We start from the raw sequence: 19,596 nt of genomic DNA on the forward strand, positions 1-19,596 counted from the left end.
TGTGTGTGTGTATGTGTAATGTATCTATAATGATTTGTACTGCCTCTGATAGAGGTACCGCCAGGCTCTTGTGTGGTGGTCCTAATGGGTAGGTAGGTGTCTCAGTTCTCAGTGGCTGGGATTGAAGCCTCAGTATGAACCTTCCTACACCCTTTACAACCACCACCGCCCACAGCCATGCTGAACCATTGCAGCGCCTTAATTAGCCAGGCCCAGCAGCGCTGTCACTTCCCCTGTTGCTGCTGTCCACTGCTGTACTGTATGTGTGTCATGCCATGGAGGTTTCAGTTTATTGCATGTGCCAGCCTATCTGTTGGGAAAGAAGGAGCGAAAGAAGGGAGGGGGGGTGAGGGCGGGGTGGTGTTTTGAGGATGGGAGCTGTCCCCATAGGCTGTGCTCCAACAGATCAATAATTGACTGGCTGGTTGTTTGGCAGGAAGCTCTTCAGAAGATCCGTCAGAAGAACACTATGCGCCGTGAGGTGACAGTGGAGCTCAGCAGCCAGGGTTTCTGGAAGACTGGCATCCGCTCCGACGTCTGTCAGGTAAAACTCGTCAACCGTATTCATGCACAAACACTGATACATGCATACATACTGCAATACATACTCATGGATCTAACAAGTGCACGCATGCAGCACATTTAGATGTTCATAGATGCAAAGATTTGTAGGCAGATCTACAAGCACTCACTTATGTATGTGCAATCAATGGTAGATATTCACACATGTACATAATGAAACTTAAAAATAAATACAATGCAGAGCAGAGATTGAAGAGAGGCAAGGAAAAAAGGTCAGTTATGCGAGAAACCTTTAATGGTTTATGATCAATAGAATTATTATTTTTTTTATAGAAAAAGCTTTTCAAGAAAGTAAGGATGAATTTAATTGTCAGTCATATTGAAATTAACAATAAGCCCATCACAAGTTCCCACAGCCCAAAGTAACCTCTTCATGCTCCTTGTTTTATAACCAAAAGTTCAAAACCCCCAAATATTCAACATTAAACAAGCAGACAATAATCAAATAAGCTCATTAGACAGACATTTACAGAGGCTGGGTGCTCTGATGGTGAATGCCCACTCACCTATTGACACCTGTCTGTACTTCACATTCAATCTGAGGATTTTAGAACATGCTCTGATATCTTTGGGATAATGATCTCAGCAAGACCATTAAGAGCCTTAAAATGTATCAATAAAACATGAAAATCAAATCTGACTAGAGGCCAACATAGAGCAGTTAAATTGAGAGTGACACGGTCATGTTTAAAAGATAATTCCACCTTATTACAACTTATTTTCATAGTTTTAGCCATCATCAGTTTTTCAAGAAACGGAAACAGTCAGACGATCAGACAGGATTTAAACAAACTGTCTGATTGTGTGACCGCTCATGTCCGTGCCCTGTCAGACTTTGTTGTATTGCTGTTACATCTCAGCACTCAACTAGCTGAGTACAGTGTTATCATAACTGATAGCAGTGATGGCCAAAAGTGAAAAAAATAAGTTACAATTTGTAATACGCCACAATTATACTTTGAATCCGCACATACATACACAGTACTTCCAATCGGACAGACACAGACCAGTGCCCATTGCAGCCACAGTCAAAAACTTGGCTTCTGATCTTTCCGCATATTGCATCACTTCTCCATTCAAGTGTCAAAATCTGTGTAAGGAAAGTGGACTCCCACAGAGCTTGAGCATCCATACCCTTCATTAAGTAATGTCTCAGACCTGGCAGTTTATTTATATACAACTTCACCACCACCCAGTATGCCAAGAGCACATGTACCATTATGTCCTTCATGCACTTATTGGCGGTAAAAGACAGGATTTTATCTCCACATCTTCTACATCTTATTATTTAAATCAGAGAAGTGCAACAACGTATGCGGCTTACAGTTTCATGTGTGCATACAGTTTAGCATAGGGGGGCCCTAATTGAACTTGAACCATAAAACCCTTAATGTGATAGTGCCATGCTGTGCCCACTGAAACATACAGGAGTGCATTTGTTCATGGATTTGTCGGTGTAATGAAGTGGACTTGTATGCTTTATTTTTTATAATTCTTTTATTTATTGCCTTCTCCCTCATGTGCTCTGCTTGTTACTCAGAAAATAATTGGCATCAGCGTTGCACATCTTCCTCTGTGAACACATACCCTATCGCTGTACACAGCGAGGATAGCCTAGAGCTGATGCTCATGCTCACATTTTGTGAGGAATGACTGAAAGTTCCAGCCTCATAAGCCAGACCCCTCTTATAGCAAGGTCTAGCAAAGAAGGATCCAATCAATAATTGCTGCCCAATTATATTTGCTTCAAGCTGTACCGCTACGACTAATTGGTTCATGAATAATTTCAGTTAGAACTGCGGTGGTAAACTCTGCACAACGTGTGACACAGACAAGAGATAACGGTAAAAATGACCCATAGTCTCTTGATTCTAAAAGCAGGCACTACATTCGGAAACAAAATCAACCCCCTCCTTACTGACATCGCTGGGCTACACCAAGGTTGTTTCACATGAAAGGTGCCGTCAAGGACCAGGCTACACATTGGAAGCAGGGCTGGGATTCATAAATTCATCAATGTTTTTTCTATTTTTTTTTTTTTAAATTTGTGATTCACTGCTGTTTTCCTGCTTTGTCTTCCTGACTTTTTGTGTCCCTGATCACATCCATGTGAAGGCTATCAGTCGGTCAGAAACGTTTCGAGGGAAAGGCAGCTCGATTTCTGTTCTACAACATAGAAAATAAGTGTGGACGGATCTTTGTGTGAACAGTGTGGTAGCATTTATTTATTTATCACCATTTACTACATACATTAATCCACCTACTTAACCAAGTTGGAGCATAGAGGGATACTCTACCTCTCTCTAAATGTGTGTTGGCAGCATGCGAGTACTGTAGGAAATAAATTAAATATCTCATGTAAATTTACTTTAATACTGCTGAGTAGATGTTTCTTAATAAAATGTCCTGAAATAAGCTGGAGTAAAGCACGGTAAGCATTTAGCCTCGCAGTGACATCTCTATTGCACAATATACAGCATACATCAAAATAAATGAATCTTTAAAAATAAAGATGTTCAGTTCATTATGTATGCCCTATGGAATTAATTGATATGATAAATCTCCAAAAAACAAGGTGGGATCGTGGTTATATCACATTGTAGTTAATAAAACGATGATGGTGTGAGTTAAAGCGCAATTTAAAATTCATGCTTGCAATATTTCAGCCAGGAAAAAAGACTGCTGGTCCGGTTGGACGGTGTCCAAAATGCCCAAATGTCATCCGTGACAGTAAATTAGAAATTTCCCACCTTTTAATTACTGGAGTATCAACTCTAATAAGCCCCAACCCCGCCTTTCTACACACACACATATACTCTGTCACTCAGGCATTCATCAGAACAGGTCAGGAGCTGTAGACACGACCAGGGCCTAGCTTTGTTAATTGGCTGCTTAACAAGGCCTGGGGAGTGTGTCACCACAGCCCCTGTGATGGCCCCAGGGCTACGTGGCAGCACTGCTTGTAGCCGCCGGGCCTCGGGCTCACCCTCCCCAGTAGCACTAATTAAAACATGCATGGCTCCCTCCTCTCTTATGTGGTGGCACGGGGTTAATGTGTGTACACCAGCCTTTGCTACAGTTTCTTAGCCACTTCGACTGGCGTACTTGATAAGCCTCCACTAATGATTCTGTAGATTGGCTCTCTGACTGTCAGAGTCATTCTCTTGACCACTGACTGTTTTTCTCTTTTCCTTTATCCTCACTTTCTGTGTCACATTCCCTCAATGATATGCACACACACACTTCACCCACAACTCATCCACCAACTCTTCCTCTCCTTCCCTTTTTCACTTTTATTTCACTTTCTTTCACTCAGACTTTGTTTTAATATGTGTGAGGGTCATAGGTGGCTGTCAGTGTTTGTCTGAATGTAAGTGTGTCAACATGTTGGAATGGGCTTCGATTTGACTGTCCTGTCCAAATGTGAATTTCCCCCCTCTGTCATTCACTCTCACAGTTCAGCGATTGGGTTTTTGATTATTTCATCTCTCTGTTGCTGAGCACCACTTAATAAATAATGACTGGCTGATTGATTTCTCCCTCCCTGTTCCCTCTATCAACCGTCTCTTTCTCACAATCTCTTCATCACACTTTCTCTCAAAACATGCTCCTCTCACTCTTTTTTTTCATATAAGGCATGATCCTTCTTCTCACACTCCTCATGTTTCTTTCCCCTTTCCAAATTTCTCCTCCAAAGCTGCCTTCCTCTATTGCCCTTTTTACCTATTCTCTCTGTCCTCCACAGCACGCCATGATGCTGCCTGTTCTTACCCATCATATCCGGTACCACCAGTGTCTGATGCACCTGGATAAGCTCATTGGCTATGTCTTCACAGAGCGCTGCCTCCTTCAGGTAAGGCACAGTTATGACTGCTTACTTACAAAATGATGCAAGACCGTGCCCCAAACCGAGCTGCATTATTTAAAGGCTAGCATAGTTCATAACTAACAGGATAGATAAAGAAAGGTAAGGCTAGCCGGTTAGATAGCCAGATAAAAAAGTAAGCATTTTGTGCTTTGGCTTCATGTGTGCAGGGATACAGGGATACAGGGAGGCAGCCGTCTGCCTCATTATTGTGCCCATTCCACCTCTGCAGGGATAGTTCAGGTGAAGACAGGGGTTCAGGAGTCAGCTAAGGTAACCAACATGCCATCCTGAGTCATATCTCTGCAGAGAGCATGCCCAGTCTGCTGTGAGTTGCAGTGACAGTAGTCGGGACAACAACAGCCTCCTCCATAATGCCAACTCTCCCCTGTCAGGTCTGCAGCCTCAAGCTGTGTGCTCTCAGAGTAAGCCCCATGGCTGCCTCCAGCAATATTGAAGAGCTGTCATAACCTGATACATTAGAAATCAATGTGTTGTAGCCTATACATAGTTAAAAAGGGGAAGGATACATTAAGATTTGCTCAAGGCTCTGTATGTGTGTGTCTGTGTGCATGACTGCTCGGTGCTTTGGGTGTGTTTATGCGTGGAGATTTGCACATATCGATCAATGATTGGCCTTTTTGTCGTCTGTGTAATGACGACCTGTCATTATGAGTGCTAAAAAGGAAACAAGGACCCGCTGCGAGGCCAGCCGGCGGCCGACAAGCTGCGGCCCCTTTCATCGAGGAGACGCACATTTGAGCTTGGCATCTCTGTCTCTTGGGAAGAAATTAATGGGTTTGTCCCTCGCTCTTTTTCATCCAATTCCTTAATCTTCCAAAAAATGACAAACAAAAGAAAAACAATCAGTTTGATCATAACAGTTGACAGCTCACATACAGGCGGCTGCGGAGTGTCTGCCTGTCTGTCTGCTTCGCAATTCTGTCCGCTGTTAATACTGTGACATTGGTGTGTGTGTGTGTGTGTGTGTGTGTGTGTGTGTGTGAGGGGGACAAAGCAAGGGCTGTCAGCACTGCAGGGATTGAAATGGCCAAAGTAGGGAGCCATCATCGCTGGGCTTACAGCACTCTCCTCTTCTCCTGCACACACACACACACACACACACACACACACACACACACACACACGCACAGAGCACATACACTTCTGCCCAGATAGGTTTGGACAGTAAGGCTGAAGCAGTGCAATGGTGCTTGTTCAAACAGCCCTCTCAGAGTCAAAGCTGATTTCAGTTCTGCCATCGCTTCCTATTTGCCTCAACGTTGATGGGTTGATCTTATTTAATGAGCTGAATGTTTTCCAGTGGCAGTCTATTCATTTCTAACAAGAGAGACACTGGTACCTCTCTTTGATTGCGTTCTAAATGTGTTTTATGACCCCTGTAGCCTTGTTTTAATCACTACGTTACTTCTGACAGTGCTTCGGAGCTATGAGGTATTGTGTTTACCTAAAGTATGTTGTGGAGAAGCAATGAACTGAACATACAGATCAATAGCCTAAGGGATGTTTGAAGAAGTTTCTACGAAAGATTTTTGGTGGGGTTTTTTTCCCTTTATTGTAAGGGTGTTATCAGACCTGCACTTTCTATTATAGTTGAATCGGACTCTGGTTTAACCCCTTGTTGTGATTTTTTTAGTCCGGTCCCTAACTAACTTTTAATGTGGTTTGTTTGATCTGACCCAACTGCTCATACTCTGCAAATATGAGCTGAAAGACTCCCATAGCCAGGGTTGCTTTGCATTACGCCACAGATGCATCTGACCAAAGAGCAGAGGGAATATTCTAACATGGCTTGTAGTGATACATTTTGGTTGGCTTGAATTTTTCTCAGTGTGAAAAGAAACCAAACCAAGGGGAAAATGCACTGAGTTTACCAATTTATCTACTATATCAGACCAGAGCAAACAAACTATAGCTTAGAAAATGAAATGCCCTAAGCTGGTTTCCCTCATACTGTAGGTGAGAATGCTGCAGACATTTTAAGCTACAGAGTATTTGATGGTCAAAAGATTTTCAGAGGAGTATTTTTTTAAGAATCAAATTCAGCTTGGAATAGAAGTGACCTTGCAAAGGTAAACTCAACCCCCCCGGTGTCTGGCTGGTTAAAGGAGCTTGCAGGAAAGTGCCTGGTGTCTGAGTTCGGCAGCCCCAGGGTAAAATGCATTTGCCAAGTTCAGGGATACTAAAAACACTGGTCATTGTGCAGTTTATCCTGGAGAACAAGAGGCTACGAACTTATGTAACTGAACATAATGATGGCCAAAAGTTTTAAACAAAGACCAAGGTTTTATAAATGACAAAAAAGTGAAATTTCTTAAAGTCTTACATATAATATGTAAGGTATGTGCCTATAAAGCAAATTAAAATATTAAATATGTATTTCATAGTTGAAAACCTGAGGGTAAAATAGCTTATTGTACTAAATATTATTTTATTTATATTAATAGGCCGGAACTTATTTAAAGATTAATAAATAATGGGACATTGACATTTTACATTTTAAATACACGTACAGTGCTAATGTTGACTAGTGTGGACTTTCCTGTAGTTTTCAGGGACAATTAAGACTGTGATTTGTGTGATCGTTCTCAGTTTGGGAGAGTTGAATCAGAATTTCAAAATGGGAATTTTTGTTCAAGCTTTGAAGGATAATGAGCCGTACTCCCATTAAAGAAATGAAAATGTATTTCCCTTTTTTCACATTTTCTGTAGCAGAGATGAAAGCAGCCGATCATTTGGGAAACCGTAGAGTTGGGTGGGTCTATACAGAGTTTCCACCTCATTCTCTGTAATGTTTTAATGAAAACATATCTGCCAATAAAATTGCTATACTGTTATACTCAGTAAATCCATGGGTACATCATTTGGTTTTCTGTGTAGCAACATACCTGTTATTGTTATACAAAATGGCAACGTGATCATGGCATGAGGCAACTTACACAAACCCAGCCTGAAAGTGGGAGCCTTTGCACTTGGCACTTCCCCCCGCCTGTGCCTGGCTCCAATGCAGCCACGGCCCTTTGAAGCTCCTCTTCTGAGAGCCGCCCTGTTAAACATTTAATATTTAAAACTTCAGAAGGGGGGGGGGCATGTGTTCATGGTCGCCACATGCTCCCGCATCCCTACATCCACCAGACCCTCCTAATCCAACCCACCCCCTGTTGCTTCATCCCCATTCTTCACTTTTGACCCATGCTGAAAGAATGAGAGGCATCACAGAGGATCTCAATAATTTAACTGTACAAGTCCTCGGCCCCAGCTCTGATATTGCATGCTTTTGTTCGTGTGCCCTCATGAATACGGCTGTGACTCTATGTACAGAATACCAGGGTGTTTTATTTGTATTGTTATTCATGATGATGCATGCCCTGCCCCGTGACTGAACTATTATACAGTATGAATATTCCTATATTGCATTCTACACCTTAATACTGTATAGAGTATATTTATTTATTAAAGCAGGGATCGAACACAGGAACTCAAACTGTGGACAGTTATCAAACTTGCAGCTCAAAATGAAACCAAACCTAATATAAAATGGGAAGATACAGCTTAAGATGAATTATTGCTTTTTGCTGTAGATTCCTATGTGTAGGTTTTGATTTATAGTTCAGCATCAGATTTCATCACTTCAACACAAGATGGATATATTGTATGTGATCAGGCCATATCATACTGTATTATATTCCTCATACTGCCTGTATTTAAATGTTCTCATTCTTTTTGTGATACAGAGCAATGATGGGAAAGTTTGATTTTAGTTATTACTGACGTCACTGCTGTGCAACTGTCGTTTTGATTTAAGGACAGTCACTGTGGTGAACAGGAGGTTTGTAGCAGAAACGGTTTCACTCGACATTAACTGAAAGTTGAAGCAGAAAACATATGCAGCCTGAGCTGACCAGTTGCAGGACTTGTGGTCTCCCCTTAACACATTCATTAAATAGTAGTAATGTTAGAACTCCCACGAAGCATTAGCCTTGTAAGGCAACCATCAAACGCACAGAGACAAACAACTCTACGATAGCATAACAACGGCATCTATGATGACAATGCTGCAAGCAACTGCTGCATTAACTCAGATCTTTCTTCAGAGCTTTGTGTTGATGTGAGAAGAACATGGTGTCACAGGAAGCAGCTAAAATCCTCAAAGAAGAGAGGCTGCATATAAGAGAACATTTTTTTCATCCTAATTCTACTCTGTTTATTCTCCACTAATATCCAAAATGCATACACTGCCAAATCATTAAGCTTGTTTTGCCTGTTGGACATCACTCAGGTGTTTGTGGAGTACAGGAGGGAGGCTTAGCAGGATCAGAAAGGGACAGAATAATTTTGCAGAAGTCATAGCGTTAAAAAAATAAACCTGACACTGATATTTGAAAATAATTTTTAAGATCAGCCCTTAGTTTCAAGTGATTCCAGTTCACTCCCTCTGTGTTGCTTCATCCATGAAGCCTTATTTACCTGTGTACTCTATTAAATGATGCAGTGCACAATAATGACATTGTTGAGTGCTGTTTGCCAAGCAGGCAGTTTGCCCATCAGTTTCTCTGCATGCGGGTGCAAAAGCGACACTACTTTCAGTCAAGACCACCGCTCTCCACTGAGCGATGATGTTTATTCCCGTTTAGCCAAAGGCAGTTGAGCAGCAGCTGAGGCAGTGATCACTAAATCCAAATCCCTCCGATACTTTACGCAGTCATTATGTTGACAGGAACAGTTGCATGTCAGTCCTCTTTACAGATTCAGTTTAAAAGCCCATACTGTTGTTGTACGCTGTCCTTAACTGGGAAGGACCTGCAGTATTTACAGAAGAACTCATGTATTTTGCTTGATATGTTACCAAACTTTAGTTCTGGCTGTGTAGTAGGCAGTCATTGACTTGTATCTGACATTGCACAATGGGGGAGTTTAAATTGGAAGTAAACGTGGTGTTTGTTGTTGTTTTTTATTAACTTTTTAAAAAATGAAATAGTCAAACTGCAGGGAATTGCTAGATTTCTGCTTGTGTCAAATCAAATATGGTAAGGCGCTTTTTTTTCTCCCTCAAGAAAAAAAACTGTTCTTCTTAACCAGAGAAAAAAATACAATTGCTGTTGAATTTGTCATCTCTGTGTTGAAGGCTACAAAGTTGAAGGCCTCTTGAGCAACTATAAATATTGAAACCTCTCTGTTAACGTTTTACATATATATCTCATTGGAGCTTGAAATTGATTTGAAGTTGGCTGGAAGGAGACAAGCATTTTGAAAAGCAAGCCCAGGGGGGGGGAGTAGTTGAAGTTTTTTTTTTTTTGGCTGAGATTAACATTCTCCTAATGTAAGATTGATAAAAGCTTGACATATCCTACTGAGCCCTATCTTTTTCCTTTTTCTTCCCTCAGCGAGTTTGAGATGTTCAGCCGCAGCAGTCTTTCTAGGCACAGCAGTTTTTGTCCTCTTTTCAAACAAAGCCGAACATCGACAAATATGTTTCCCTTGGAGTTATTTTACCTTAAATTCCTGCTATTGCTTCTCTTTACAAGTTTGACACTTTAAGTTTGTAATTTTCATATAAACAACTTTCACTGTGACAAAGAGGCAAAAGGGATATCCTCCCTCTCCCATGGCACATCTAAGTACAGCGCTCTCTTCTCTTTTCCTTCGAGCGGTTGCTGATCCAACATTATTAGACTGATTTGCTTTGACCAGTGTTACTGTAATTAGTCATTAGCCAAAAGAGGGAATAGAACGGATCAGTCTCTGTGGAGGGTTTTACAAGGCCTGGGGTCATGTTGTTGATGTCTAAATGCTGGCAGTTAAGCCTGTGTTACTCGCTGTGTAAATTGTTGGCCGTATTTCAACTAACAGTCCAGGATCTCAGGAGCCCCGGAACTACAGTCTGGACCTAAAATTTTATTTTAGCGAAAAAGTGACAAATTGCTGAATTATCCTAATTAACCTTTCAAAAAATCTAATTCTTATGAATAAGATGGAATAACACTAATTTATTAGACTAAATTTAGATGCAAACCACATAGCCTAAAACATCCTTTATGCACCAATTTGTCATCTATAATCCAAGATTCTGTTACCCATTGCTGCTCAGAGGAGTTCTTGGTCGGGATGCTGTTTTCTTCTATCTTGAATTAATGAATACCCTCATTTTCTGACAGGGAAACATGGCTTTCAGTAGGTTAAAGTGACACTGCTTGTTGCACTTATACATACTGTGAATTATGCTAAATTATGCTCATGACCGAACCAGTAATTAATTTCCTTACCTTCAATAGATTGTTTAAAAGTGACTTGAAATGTTGCTAAATGTGTGCTCCTGTTCCTAGTTTTTCATTTTCTTAATGCTTAAGTTGGTAATTGCATTTTAAAAAAAGAGCAAATATTAAGGGGCAGTGGTGGCCTAAAGGTTAGAGAAGCGAGCTTGTGACTGGAATGTTGTCGGTTCAGACCGCAGATGGGCAGAACAAATGAACTTTCCTGAATAAATAAAGGTTTATTTTTATTTATTTATTTTAAGTTTTCTTTGCTTAACTGTCACTCGCTGTCTTGTTTGCAAAATCTCTATTCCACTTTTCTAAAATACTAGGTTAACACTAGTTTTCACACTAGAACTTAATTCAGTACCTGGTTCCTGTAGTCAAAGTTCTGAAGTTCCTTTTAAAGGCTTCTGGGTTCTTGAACAAGTTCCTCCATTCGGGAAATTGACAAAAGTTTTTCTTGTTTGCTTACTCCCTCATCCTCTCTTGCAGCTGGCCATGACACACCCCAGTCACCACCTCAACTTCGGGATGAATCCTGATCACGCCCGCAACTCCCTTTCCAACTGTGGCATCCGTCAGCCTAAGTATGGAGACAGGAAGGTCCACCACATGTACATGAGGAAGAAAGGTTTGGACCCCAATCTCTCTTTTCTTGTTTCCTTCCTCTACCACTCTGCCTACTATGGTCTCTAACCCCTCCATTCTTGGGATTTTTTTTTCTTCTTCCAGGAATCAACACATTGATTAACATCATGTCTCGTCTGGGCCAGGATGACCCCTCCCCTTCCAGGTAGGCTGCCTGCGGGCACATATCTGTTCATGCTATCACTGACCACAGGAGCAATCAAAGGGACGATTCTTGTGATTAATATACCCAGCAGGCCTGCTGACAAGAAAATTAACTTTAACTGTGAAAGGAAGGGATATCTCAAGGGAAATGAAATGAACTAATTTTAAGGGCAGCGCCTACGTATTATTGAATGTGAGCTGCTGTTATTCTCACAGCACTGATCAGGTGAGCAGTTGTGTGTGCGTGAATGTGCGTGTATGTGTGTGTGTTTGCTTGAAGTCTGTTTTTCTCTCTCTGCTTCTACAACTGTCCTCACATCTCCACCTTTCTTCCCGTCTCCTCCCCTCATCCCGTCTCCTCCCCAACCCCAGGATCAATCACAACGAGAGACTGGAGTTCCTGGGTGATGCTGTTGTCGAGTTCCTCACCAGGTGAGAAAGCACTCGCACATCTTTGATAGACTCAGTCGCTAATTGAAGCTGACTACAACACTATCGGCCTTTCTCTTTTCTCCCCCCCCTCCATTCCTTCCTCACCCTCTCACTCAATTTTCCTCTCTTTCTCCTTGTCTACATCTGTCCGTGTCTCTCACAACCACGCTCTTCCCCATACTTTCGACTCATTCAAGACAGTGATTTACTGGTAATTGGAACTGGGATATAATTCCCCCCTCCCACCCCCTTTTTTAACGGCCTGAAATTCTCCATGACAACTTGCAATTAGCTGTCTGGAATTGCTGTCTGGAATGCTGACTGTGTTATTGACTCCCAGGTGAGTGTGGACATTACTGCCCAGCACTTACCTGAGCGCTGTGCTAATTATATGTAGCTATTATTAATCTCAAACACTACCTATCTAGGTAGTTACCCACCTACATACCGCACTCCTGTCTCCTCCTCTGAGAGGATAATACTACAAGGAAACATAAGAAAAGGACTTTCTCTGTTGCCACAGGGTGTAATACTTGCGTTTACACAGAGGTTGCAGAAAGGAATAAAAGATTATCTCACTTCCATTTGCCCGACTGCATAACTTCTACCACCAAAATCTAATTCGTAACCCTCAATGCTAACACTTCCACAACACTGAACATTCAAGAACAGGATTAAACCTTAATCGGAACTGACACTGGGGCACACAGGACACTGCTTCAGCTCTTTATGCAGCAGCAAGAGTGATACAAAGAAGGTGGTTAGCCTCTGTTTCTCTGGATATCTCTGGGCATGTTTTGCCACTTTTTCCCTCCTTCTTCCTTCTCTTCGCCTGCCTTCCCTCTTTGATTGTTAGCGTCTGACGAGACATGCTTGGCCTACGCTCTGGCCCTCTGAATTATTTATCAGCCTCTTGTCCAGTTAAATGGGTACAGCAGATCCAGCCAACTGCCTTGTGCACCTCCAGTGCGCGCTGCCCTTGGAGGCTATCAGTGCTTCTGCTGTCCAGCCAGCAGACTATTTTTCACATTTGAATTGTCCCAACACAGGGAGTTAGTGTTGAACACAGAGAGGTCACAAGATTATTTTTTAAAAGGATCAGCATCATCAGATGATGGAAAAAAAATAGGTCCACTTTCAATATGTGTGATCCTTCCTCAGCAAGAAGTAAATATTCTATAAGAAGTAGTTAGTAAAGTTGAGGTAAGTTCTTAAATTCTTAATAATTATTAAAGTTACAGGCCTGAAATGGCAAACAAGAAGTCAGCTTTGGAATTGCATGTACATCACAGAGCTTCAAGTAGGCATCGCATCTGTTCTGGGATTTCTGAGCCATAAAGTTTAAGAATGGTTGCTGCAGAGCATGTCAGGAACAGCACATGAGAAACTGATGAGAGATGAGCTGTAGAATTACTGGCTGGAAAGAGTTTTTATATTCACTTAATGACCCTTTGATGTTCTGCGCGGTCAGCAAGGTTGATGGTTCATAGCATAATGAACATTTGAAGGCCATTTTCTTTGTCAATTAAATTTATCTAGAAAAGATGTCCCAATCTACTTAAGATTTATACCTCTTGACATATTCAGATGCACAGTACACAAAGGAATTCAGTCTTTTTCCAATAATCGTCTCGTAGAAATTAGGTTCTACCCCCGTTCAGGTACAAACACAACCTCTTCCTAGCCCAGTGTGACTGACACTTTTGCCATCAGACAGAAGTGTCTCTAGTCTAATTATTTTTCATTATACTAAGTGGTTTTTATTAATTCCAAGTGCTTTGTTTTCACACCAAGATCCCAACACCCTGACAAATAGACCTCTCCTGAATTTGGAAAAGAGAACGCCACCTGCTTTCCTCTCTTTGCAGTGATTAGAAATGACTGAATTAAATGGCCTGTTTTAATTCAAATGAAATCAAATGACACGCTGTGGTTAGGGAGACGCTGGACTGTAATGAAAATGGAACCAGCTCGCCTGGAACCCAGCTGTGGAACTACTGAAGCGCATGCGGCCATTTCTGGGCTCCAACACAGATCTGGAAAGACTGGAAATCTCTGGAAATTTAATTAGGAGGTCTTGGAAAAGTTCGATATTATGAAGGACCATAAAACTAACAAACAGCTTTCATCTGATATAGATTTAAACATTTGTAAATCCTCTTTTTTCATAACATTTTGTTGGTCAAAAGAATCACTTTCTGTAGGTTTTGCAATGGTGATGCTTCACTCACTCTTTTTAAATTGCTTTTTAATCATTTACGGAATGTTTTCCAAATAAAATGTCTATAAACCATTGAATCTGAGATCTACTGACTTGTTCTAACATTTTAATCTGCATTTCATTCTTCTGTCCACAGTGTCCACTTGTACTACCTTTTTCCCAGTTTAGAGGAAGGCGGCTTGGCCACTTACAGAACAGCCATCGTGCAGAACCAGCACTTAGCCATGCTAGCCAAGGTAAACTAACCTCCTCCAGCTCATAACAGGTCCTCCCTCTGCAGGTCAAAACAGTGAAAGGTCTGTGAACTGACAGGAGAACATGTTTGAGACAGGGTTATTGTTTTCTGTCTTGCCGTTATGACTTTGCTTCTTTCTAAAGGGGGCGCTGGGGAAAACACTAATTTTGTCTTACTGCCATCCCTACTCGTTTTTTTGCCCTCTCAGGTTTATAATTGGAGTTAAAAGGTTGTTGTTTTGGAGGACTAGACTAGTGCGGCTGGGGTCCCTGTGGGCCCCTAGAGGTCTTCCTGAAACACTCTCCAGTTCCTGTTATCGTTAGGCCCCCTTGCTTCCCTCTTTCTCTCTCTCGCTGGCAGCTTTATAGAGCCAAGTCGCACTCACTGGCACGTTTGTAAAGAACACAACAATAATCGTCCCGTGATGTGGAGAAAGCAATTAAAAACTTCAATCTTTCATGTTGCTCCCCGCTGAATACAAAGATGCAGCCGCCCGAATCTGCATTAGTGCTGTGTAGCAGTTTGGCTTGTTTCAATTTGCCGCTCGCGGTAAAGTGAGTGTGATACAGTGTTCGACGTTGCCAAGTTGTTTACCAGGCTTCTCTAAAGCCGTCTGCTCAAGAACACTCGCAATTATCTTTCAAAAAATATCTTCAGCGAGCAACGGCACAATCCACCACTTCACTTGGAAGGCTTAAAAGTCAGAATGGGTTCCTTCTGAGTTGGAGTATTTATGAATTGTGATTTAATTTGTGTGTGCAATCACGGGGGGTGGAATACCACCAACAGTTATCAGCCATAATTAAATAGCACCCTGACTGTTTTTTGCTGGGTAGTCATCTGTGGTGCACTGCCAGTAAAGTCAAGTTTGGCTAATTTTGACTTGGCTCAGAGAAAAAGTTGCTGAAAGTTTCAATGACCAACAATCCTGCACAACAGACACAAATTTACATTAAATGCAAACATAATTATTATTGGAAGTTCAGAGTTGTGTTTAATGGCATCTTCAGCTGTTAGGTGAATAAGGGGAGGTTTGTTTAGTCTTACCATTGACTGGTCACAAGTTAAGTTTATTTGCACAACCTAGTCATGACACCGTCTCACTGGGCTTTTCAGAAGCACATCAGCAACAGCTCCAAAAACGGCAGACGTTCCAAAAACAAAAGAAAAATTCCCCAATAGGCTTTACATGTTTAAAAAAAACCTGAGAAAACACGGAAGAGACCATTAAAAGAATATATATCCTGCATTAATGGTGGGGGTCAATAAAAATGACAAAAACTAAATTGTTGTAATCAAGATATAAAGTATTTTATTAATACCAATGAAAAATGATGGTGTTGCAGAAGTCACATAAATCATGAAACAAATGACATTGGGACCCCCAAGAAGGCACTGTACTGTAGGTAAGATAAATACCTAAGTAAATAATATTTGTACAATACAGCATTTGCACAGTATTTTCTACTGCACAGCAAAGTACTGGATTGAGCTGAGATTTAACTTAACAATGGATATATGAATTTATATATATATAAACGTATCAATGAGGCACCATTATACTGCAGAGGTAAATAGGACATTGCAGGTTGTTACAATAATGATACATAATCTTAAACCCAAAAATAGATTTATAATAAGTCTCCTGTCATAAGGTCAATATCGGTTCTTATCTTTTTAACATTATTGAGGTGGAGGGTCAGTGGATGCTGCAGCTTAAAGCCCACATCTCTTTTATGAAAAATTGTAATACTAATGTACTGTATGTTGTAGAAATTGGTTTACTAGTGAAAGAACGCACTACTTTTCAGAGCGAACGAAGGTCACCACTGTACTATTTCACAATTTATCTTGGGATTATCTGTCGTGTCTGTGTGCCAGTGTAATTTTGTGCTCACATGTGTGTACGCACGTGTGTGAACACTCTCCTCCTGTGTCGGCTTAGTGCATCATGCCACAGCTGGACAACACATGGGCACATCTGTCAGTGCCATGAAGTAGAACCTTTTCCAGCAAGGGCAGGCAATCTTTTTCATTTCCCTCAAGTTTCTTGCCCCCCCCCCCCCCCCCTTTTTTTTTTTTTTGCCATGTTTTCCATGGAGAGTCTATGAAAATGTGCAATACCAAAAAATGCTATTACTTTTTGAAGAGCATATTACTGTGTGGGTGTCGGTGGTCGCACACTCATATGAATATGTTTGTCTTTTACAGAAACTGGAGTTAGATCGCTTCATGCTCTACGCCCACGGACCAGATCTGTGTCGGGAGTCAGACCTGCGACACGCCATGGCCAACTGCTTTGAGGCTCTTATTGGTGAGATTGCCAAAAGACAAAGATTGGAGCAGGGGGGTTATAAGTGTGCAGGAGAACAAAAAGAAGAAATGCAATTTGAATGATCTGAATGTGCAAATACATTCCTAATAGGATAGATATACAGTACTGCACATATGATGAAAACAAATACTGCCTCTCTGCTCTCACAAGCACAACACAAACATTAGTAGGAGGTTTAATACTCTAGTTTTAGTGGAGTGCTGCTTTACTTGACTTTGCACAGAGGTATTCTTATTGGTATTGTCGTTTCACACGAGTGTTTAATTCACCTGCTAAGTTAATTTGCTTTGAATAAAATAGATTTTTTTAATAGTCTAATTTAAGTTTGTGTGTGTTAAGCTGCGTAAATAGCTGCAGTGGATCTCCCACTAGATCCTGGACACATTACGCAGCTTTATTGATCTCAGGAGATGTGGTTTGACCTCTGGCTGGACAAGCAATCCCCAGAGCACATCTCTCCTTTACCCACACCAAACACATACACAAGCTAGCTATTCATCTCTCTAGCAGTTCACTGATGGAGTTTGTGCAGTGATTAGGACCCCTTGCTGGAAATCACACACAAAACACACACACACACAGACAAAAATCTCTCGGTGGGGACCGTATCTCTCTCTCTCTCTCTCTCTCTCTCTCTCTCTCTCTCTCTCTATCCAACCACATGGGCAGCGCTAAGCTAAGCCTCACTCCTGGAGAGCTGCAGAGTCGGCAGCTTTCCTCATCTTATCACCATCTTGATTGAACCAGTTCAGCCATCTCTGCGTTCCCCTGATGTTAGATACAGAAAGTGGGTGGCTTTAAAGAGATCTTCCCTCCCCCCCGCCCCTGCACCAAAAACAGCATGTGTGAAGAGTGGCGGGAAAGTGCTGACTGGCACCATGGCCCCCTGTCGGCCCCGGGCCCCGTACTTGTTACGGGTTCATTATCGGCAGAGACGAAGTCATAATCTATTCTGTCCTGTGGCTGTCGCCGCCTCATTGCAGCACACATCCGAGCAAGGCAGCAGGCCCACAGCACTGGATGTCTCTTTCTCCCCCTCCCTCTCTTTCTCTTCCTCCTCTTTTTCTTCTATCTAACATTTCAACTTAATAAAAGTGATGAATAAACAGGGATGCTGTTATAATCCCTGCTGAACCTATGAGAAAACCGCTGTCAGAGAGCACCCTGTGTTGATGAGTTGTGGATCACTAACTCAAAAATATCGCCCCCCCCCCCCCCCCCCCCCCCCCCCCCAAACCCCCACCCTACTCTGCAGACACCTATGCCGAGGGGCCGAACTTACACACACACACATATTTGAGACATTCAAAGTGACTTGCATCGAGAATACCGTCTGATGTTGCCACTCTTCTTTCACTGCGACTTTTGTCATCTTCATTTCAATTTTTTTAGCTCAAACACTTCCTTTTAATACCTTGTTGTTGAGCAGTCTATCTGTCTCCACCCTCTCCTGTCTCTGACTTACTCTTTGTCTATTTGCGTTCCTCCATCCCCCCCTCTGATCTAGAGTTTGGGTGTTATTAGGTGAAAGATGTGCCACCCAGATGATGAGTCATCCTGTCACTGTCATCTCCTCCTTCCCCCCTCCTCACCCTCTAGTCTTCCAAGTCTCCCACTGAACAGAGCATTTTCTCCTTACAAGACAAACTCAGATCGCTCTCACGTGCCGTATGATGCTACGTGGGGGCACACAAATGCTGTCATTTCATCCTCACACACATGCTTCTCCATCTGACAGACGTCAAACCACCACTTTCGCAAAAGCAGCAGGCACCACATCAACAGACACTTGCAGACGTATCATTGCCTTGTTGTCCAAAGTAGCATCAGTTTCAGAATTTTTTTTCTTTCTTTTTTTCTTTTTAACACCTTTTTTCCTCTAGCACGAACATGCACAGAATTCAAATGCACCTCTCTCCGTACTCTCCCCTTTTGAAAGCTGTGATAGAATATGACATGCTCATAATATTTCCAAGTCCCTGGCAGATAGCTTTAACAGCTTACTATGCATGTTTTTGACCTTTGTTTTATTTGTTTCTCTGCCACAGTGACCGTTGAACCTGGTCTGTGTTGGAAATGGCAGATAATCTCCTGCTTTGCATGGGCAAAGCTTTCCCTCCATGGAGCAGAGAATGTGTCTATCTCCTAACCCTAAGGCAGGGCCATTCTCTTGCTTTAGACAGAGAACAGAAATAAAGAGAGAGAGAGATGGAGAGAGAGAAAGAATGGAGAGAGAGCAGTAGAGGAATGGAAAGCAAAGGCATCTGCAATGCAAATGGGTGCCCTGCAACCCTGAATAATTCAAAGTGTTGAATGGAAATCTTGCTTTTCTGATCCCCTGTCATTAACTTCTGCCGGAGTGGGCCATTCTCATTTGGGCTCTTTTGGCCTGCGCACCTCCCATTCTGTACCAACCCCCCTCTTCCCCCATCTCTCTCTCTCACCCCCTCCCTCTGTACTTTTGCTCTTGCCCACTTTACCTCTTCGTCTTTAGAAACCACTTTCTCCCTCTGCTTATTCATAGAAACTCTGCACGCCTGTTGCCCTCCCGTTTCCCTCTCAGGTCCTCTTCACTGATAAGCCACGTCGCTTCCTTCCTATCGAACAGTTTGAAAAGAATTGAGAGAAGAAGAAAAGAGGCCCCACTCTGTTTTTATGGCCCTAATTTCCTTGTACAGTTGATCTGTGGATTATACGCTGCCAGCAGCCATGGGGGATACAGATGGTGAACCTTTGTGAGGGCCCTCTCTAAGCTCTTCCTATTAAAAGAATGGAGAGAAAGGATTATCTCTCACTTGCTGAATATCAGATTCATACACAATGCAGCCGGTGTATTCATTGAGCAAGTACTGCTCCCTT

The 19,596-nt window shown here is 42.0% G+C and overlaps 1 protein-coding gene across 2 annotated transcripts in view; it reads left to right on the top strand.

The window, feature by feature from the left end:
* drosha (drosha ribonuclease III) overlaps positions 1-19,596 on the top strand; it is a 94,457-nt gene that overhangs the window by 29,902 nt on the left and 44,959 nt on the right. For both annotated transcript variants that reach the window (XM_062441527.1, XM_062441528.1), the window contains exons 16-22: positions 437-544; positions 4,328-4,435; positions 11,215-11,353; positions 11,455-11,515; positions 11,887-11,946; positions 14,304-14,403; positions 16,614-16,716. In XM_062441527.1, the coding sequence (XP_062297511.1) occupies positions 437-544; positions 4,328-4,435; positions 11,215-11,353; positions 11,455-11,515; positions 11,887-11,946; positions 14,304-14,403; positions 16,614-16,716 (679 nt within the window). The remainder of the gene's footprint in view (positions 1-436; positions 545-4,327; positions 4,436-11,214; positions 11,354-11,454; positions 11,516-11,886; positions 11,947-14,303; positions 14,404-16,613; positions 16,717-19,596) is intronic.

The sequence above is a fragment of the Scomber scombrus genome, chromosome 20 (genome assembly GCF_963691925.1).
Source record: "Scomber scombrus chromosome 20, fScoSco1.1, whole genome shotgun sequence".
Lineage (NCBI taxonomy): Eukaryota > Metazoa > Chordata > Actinopteri > Scombriformes > Scombridae > Scomber > Scomber scombrus.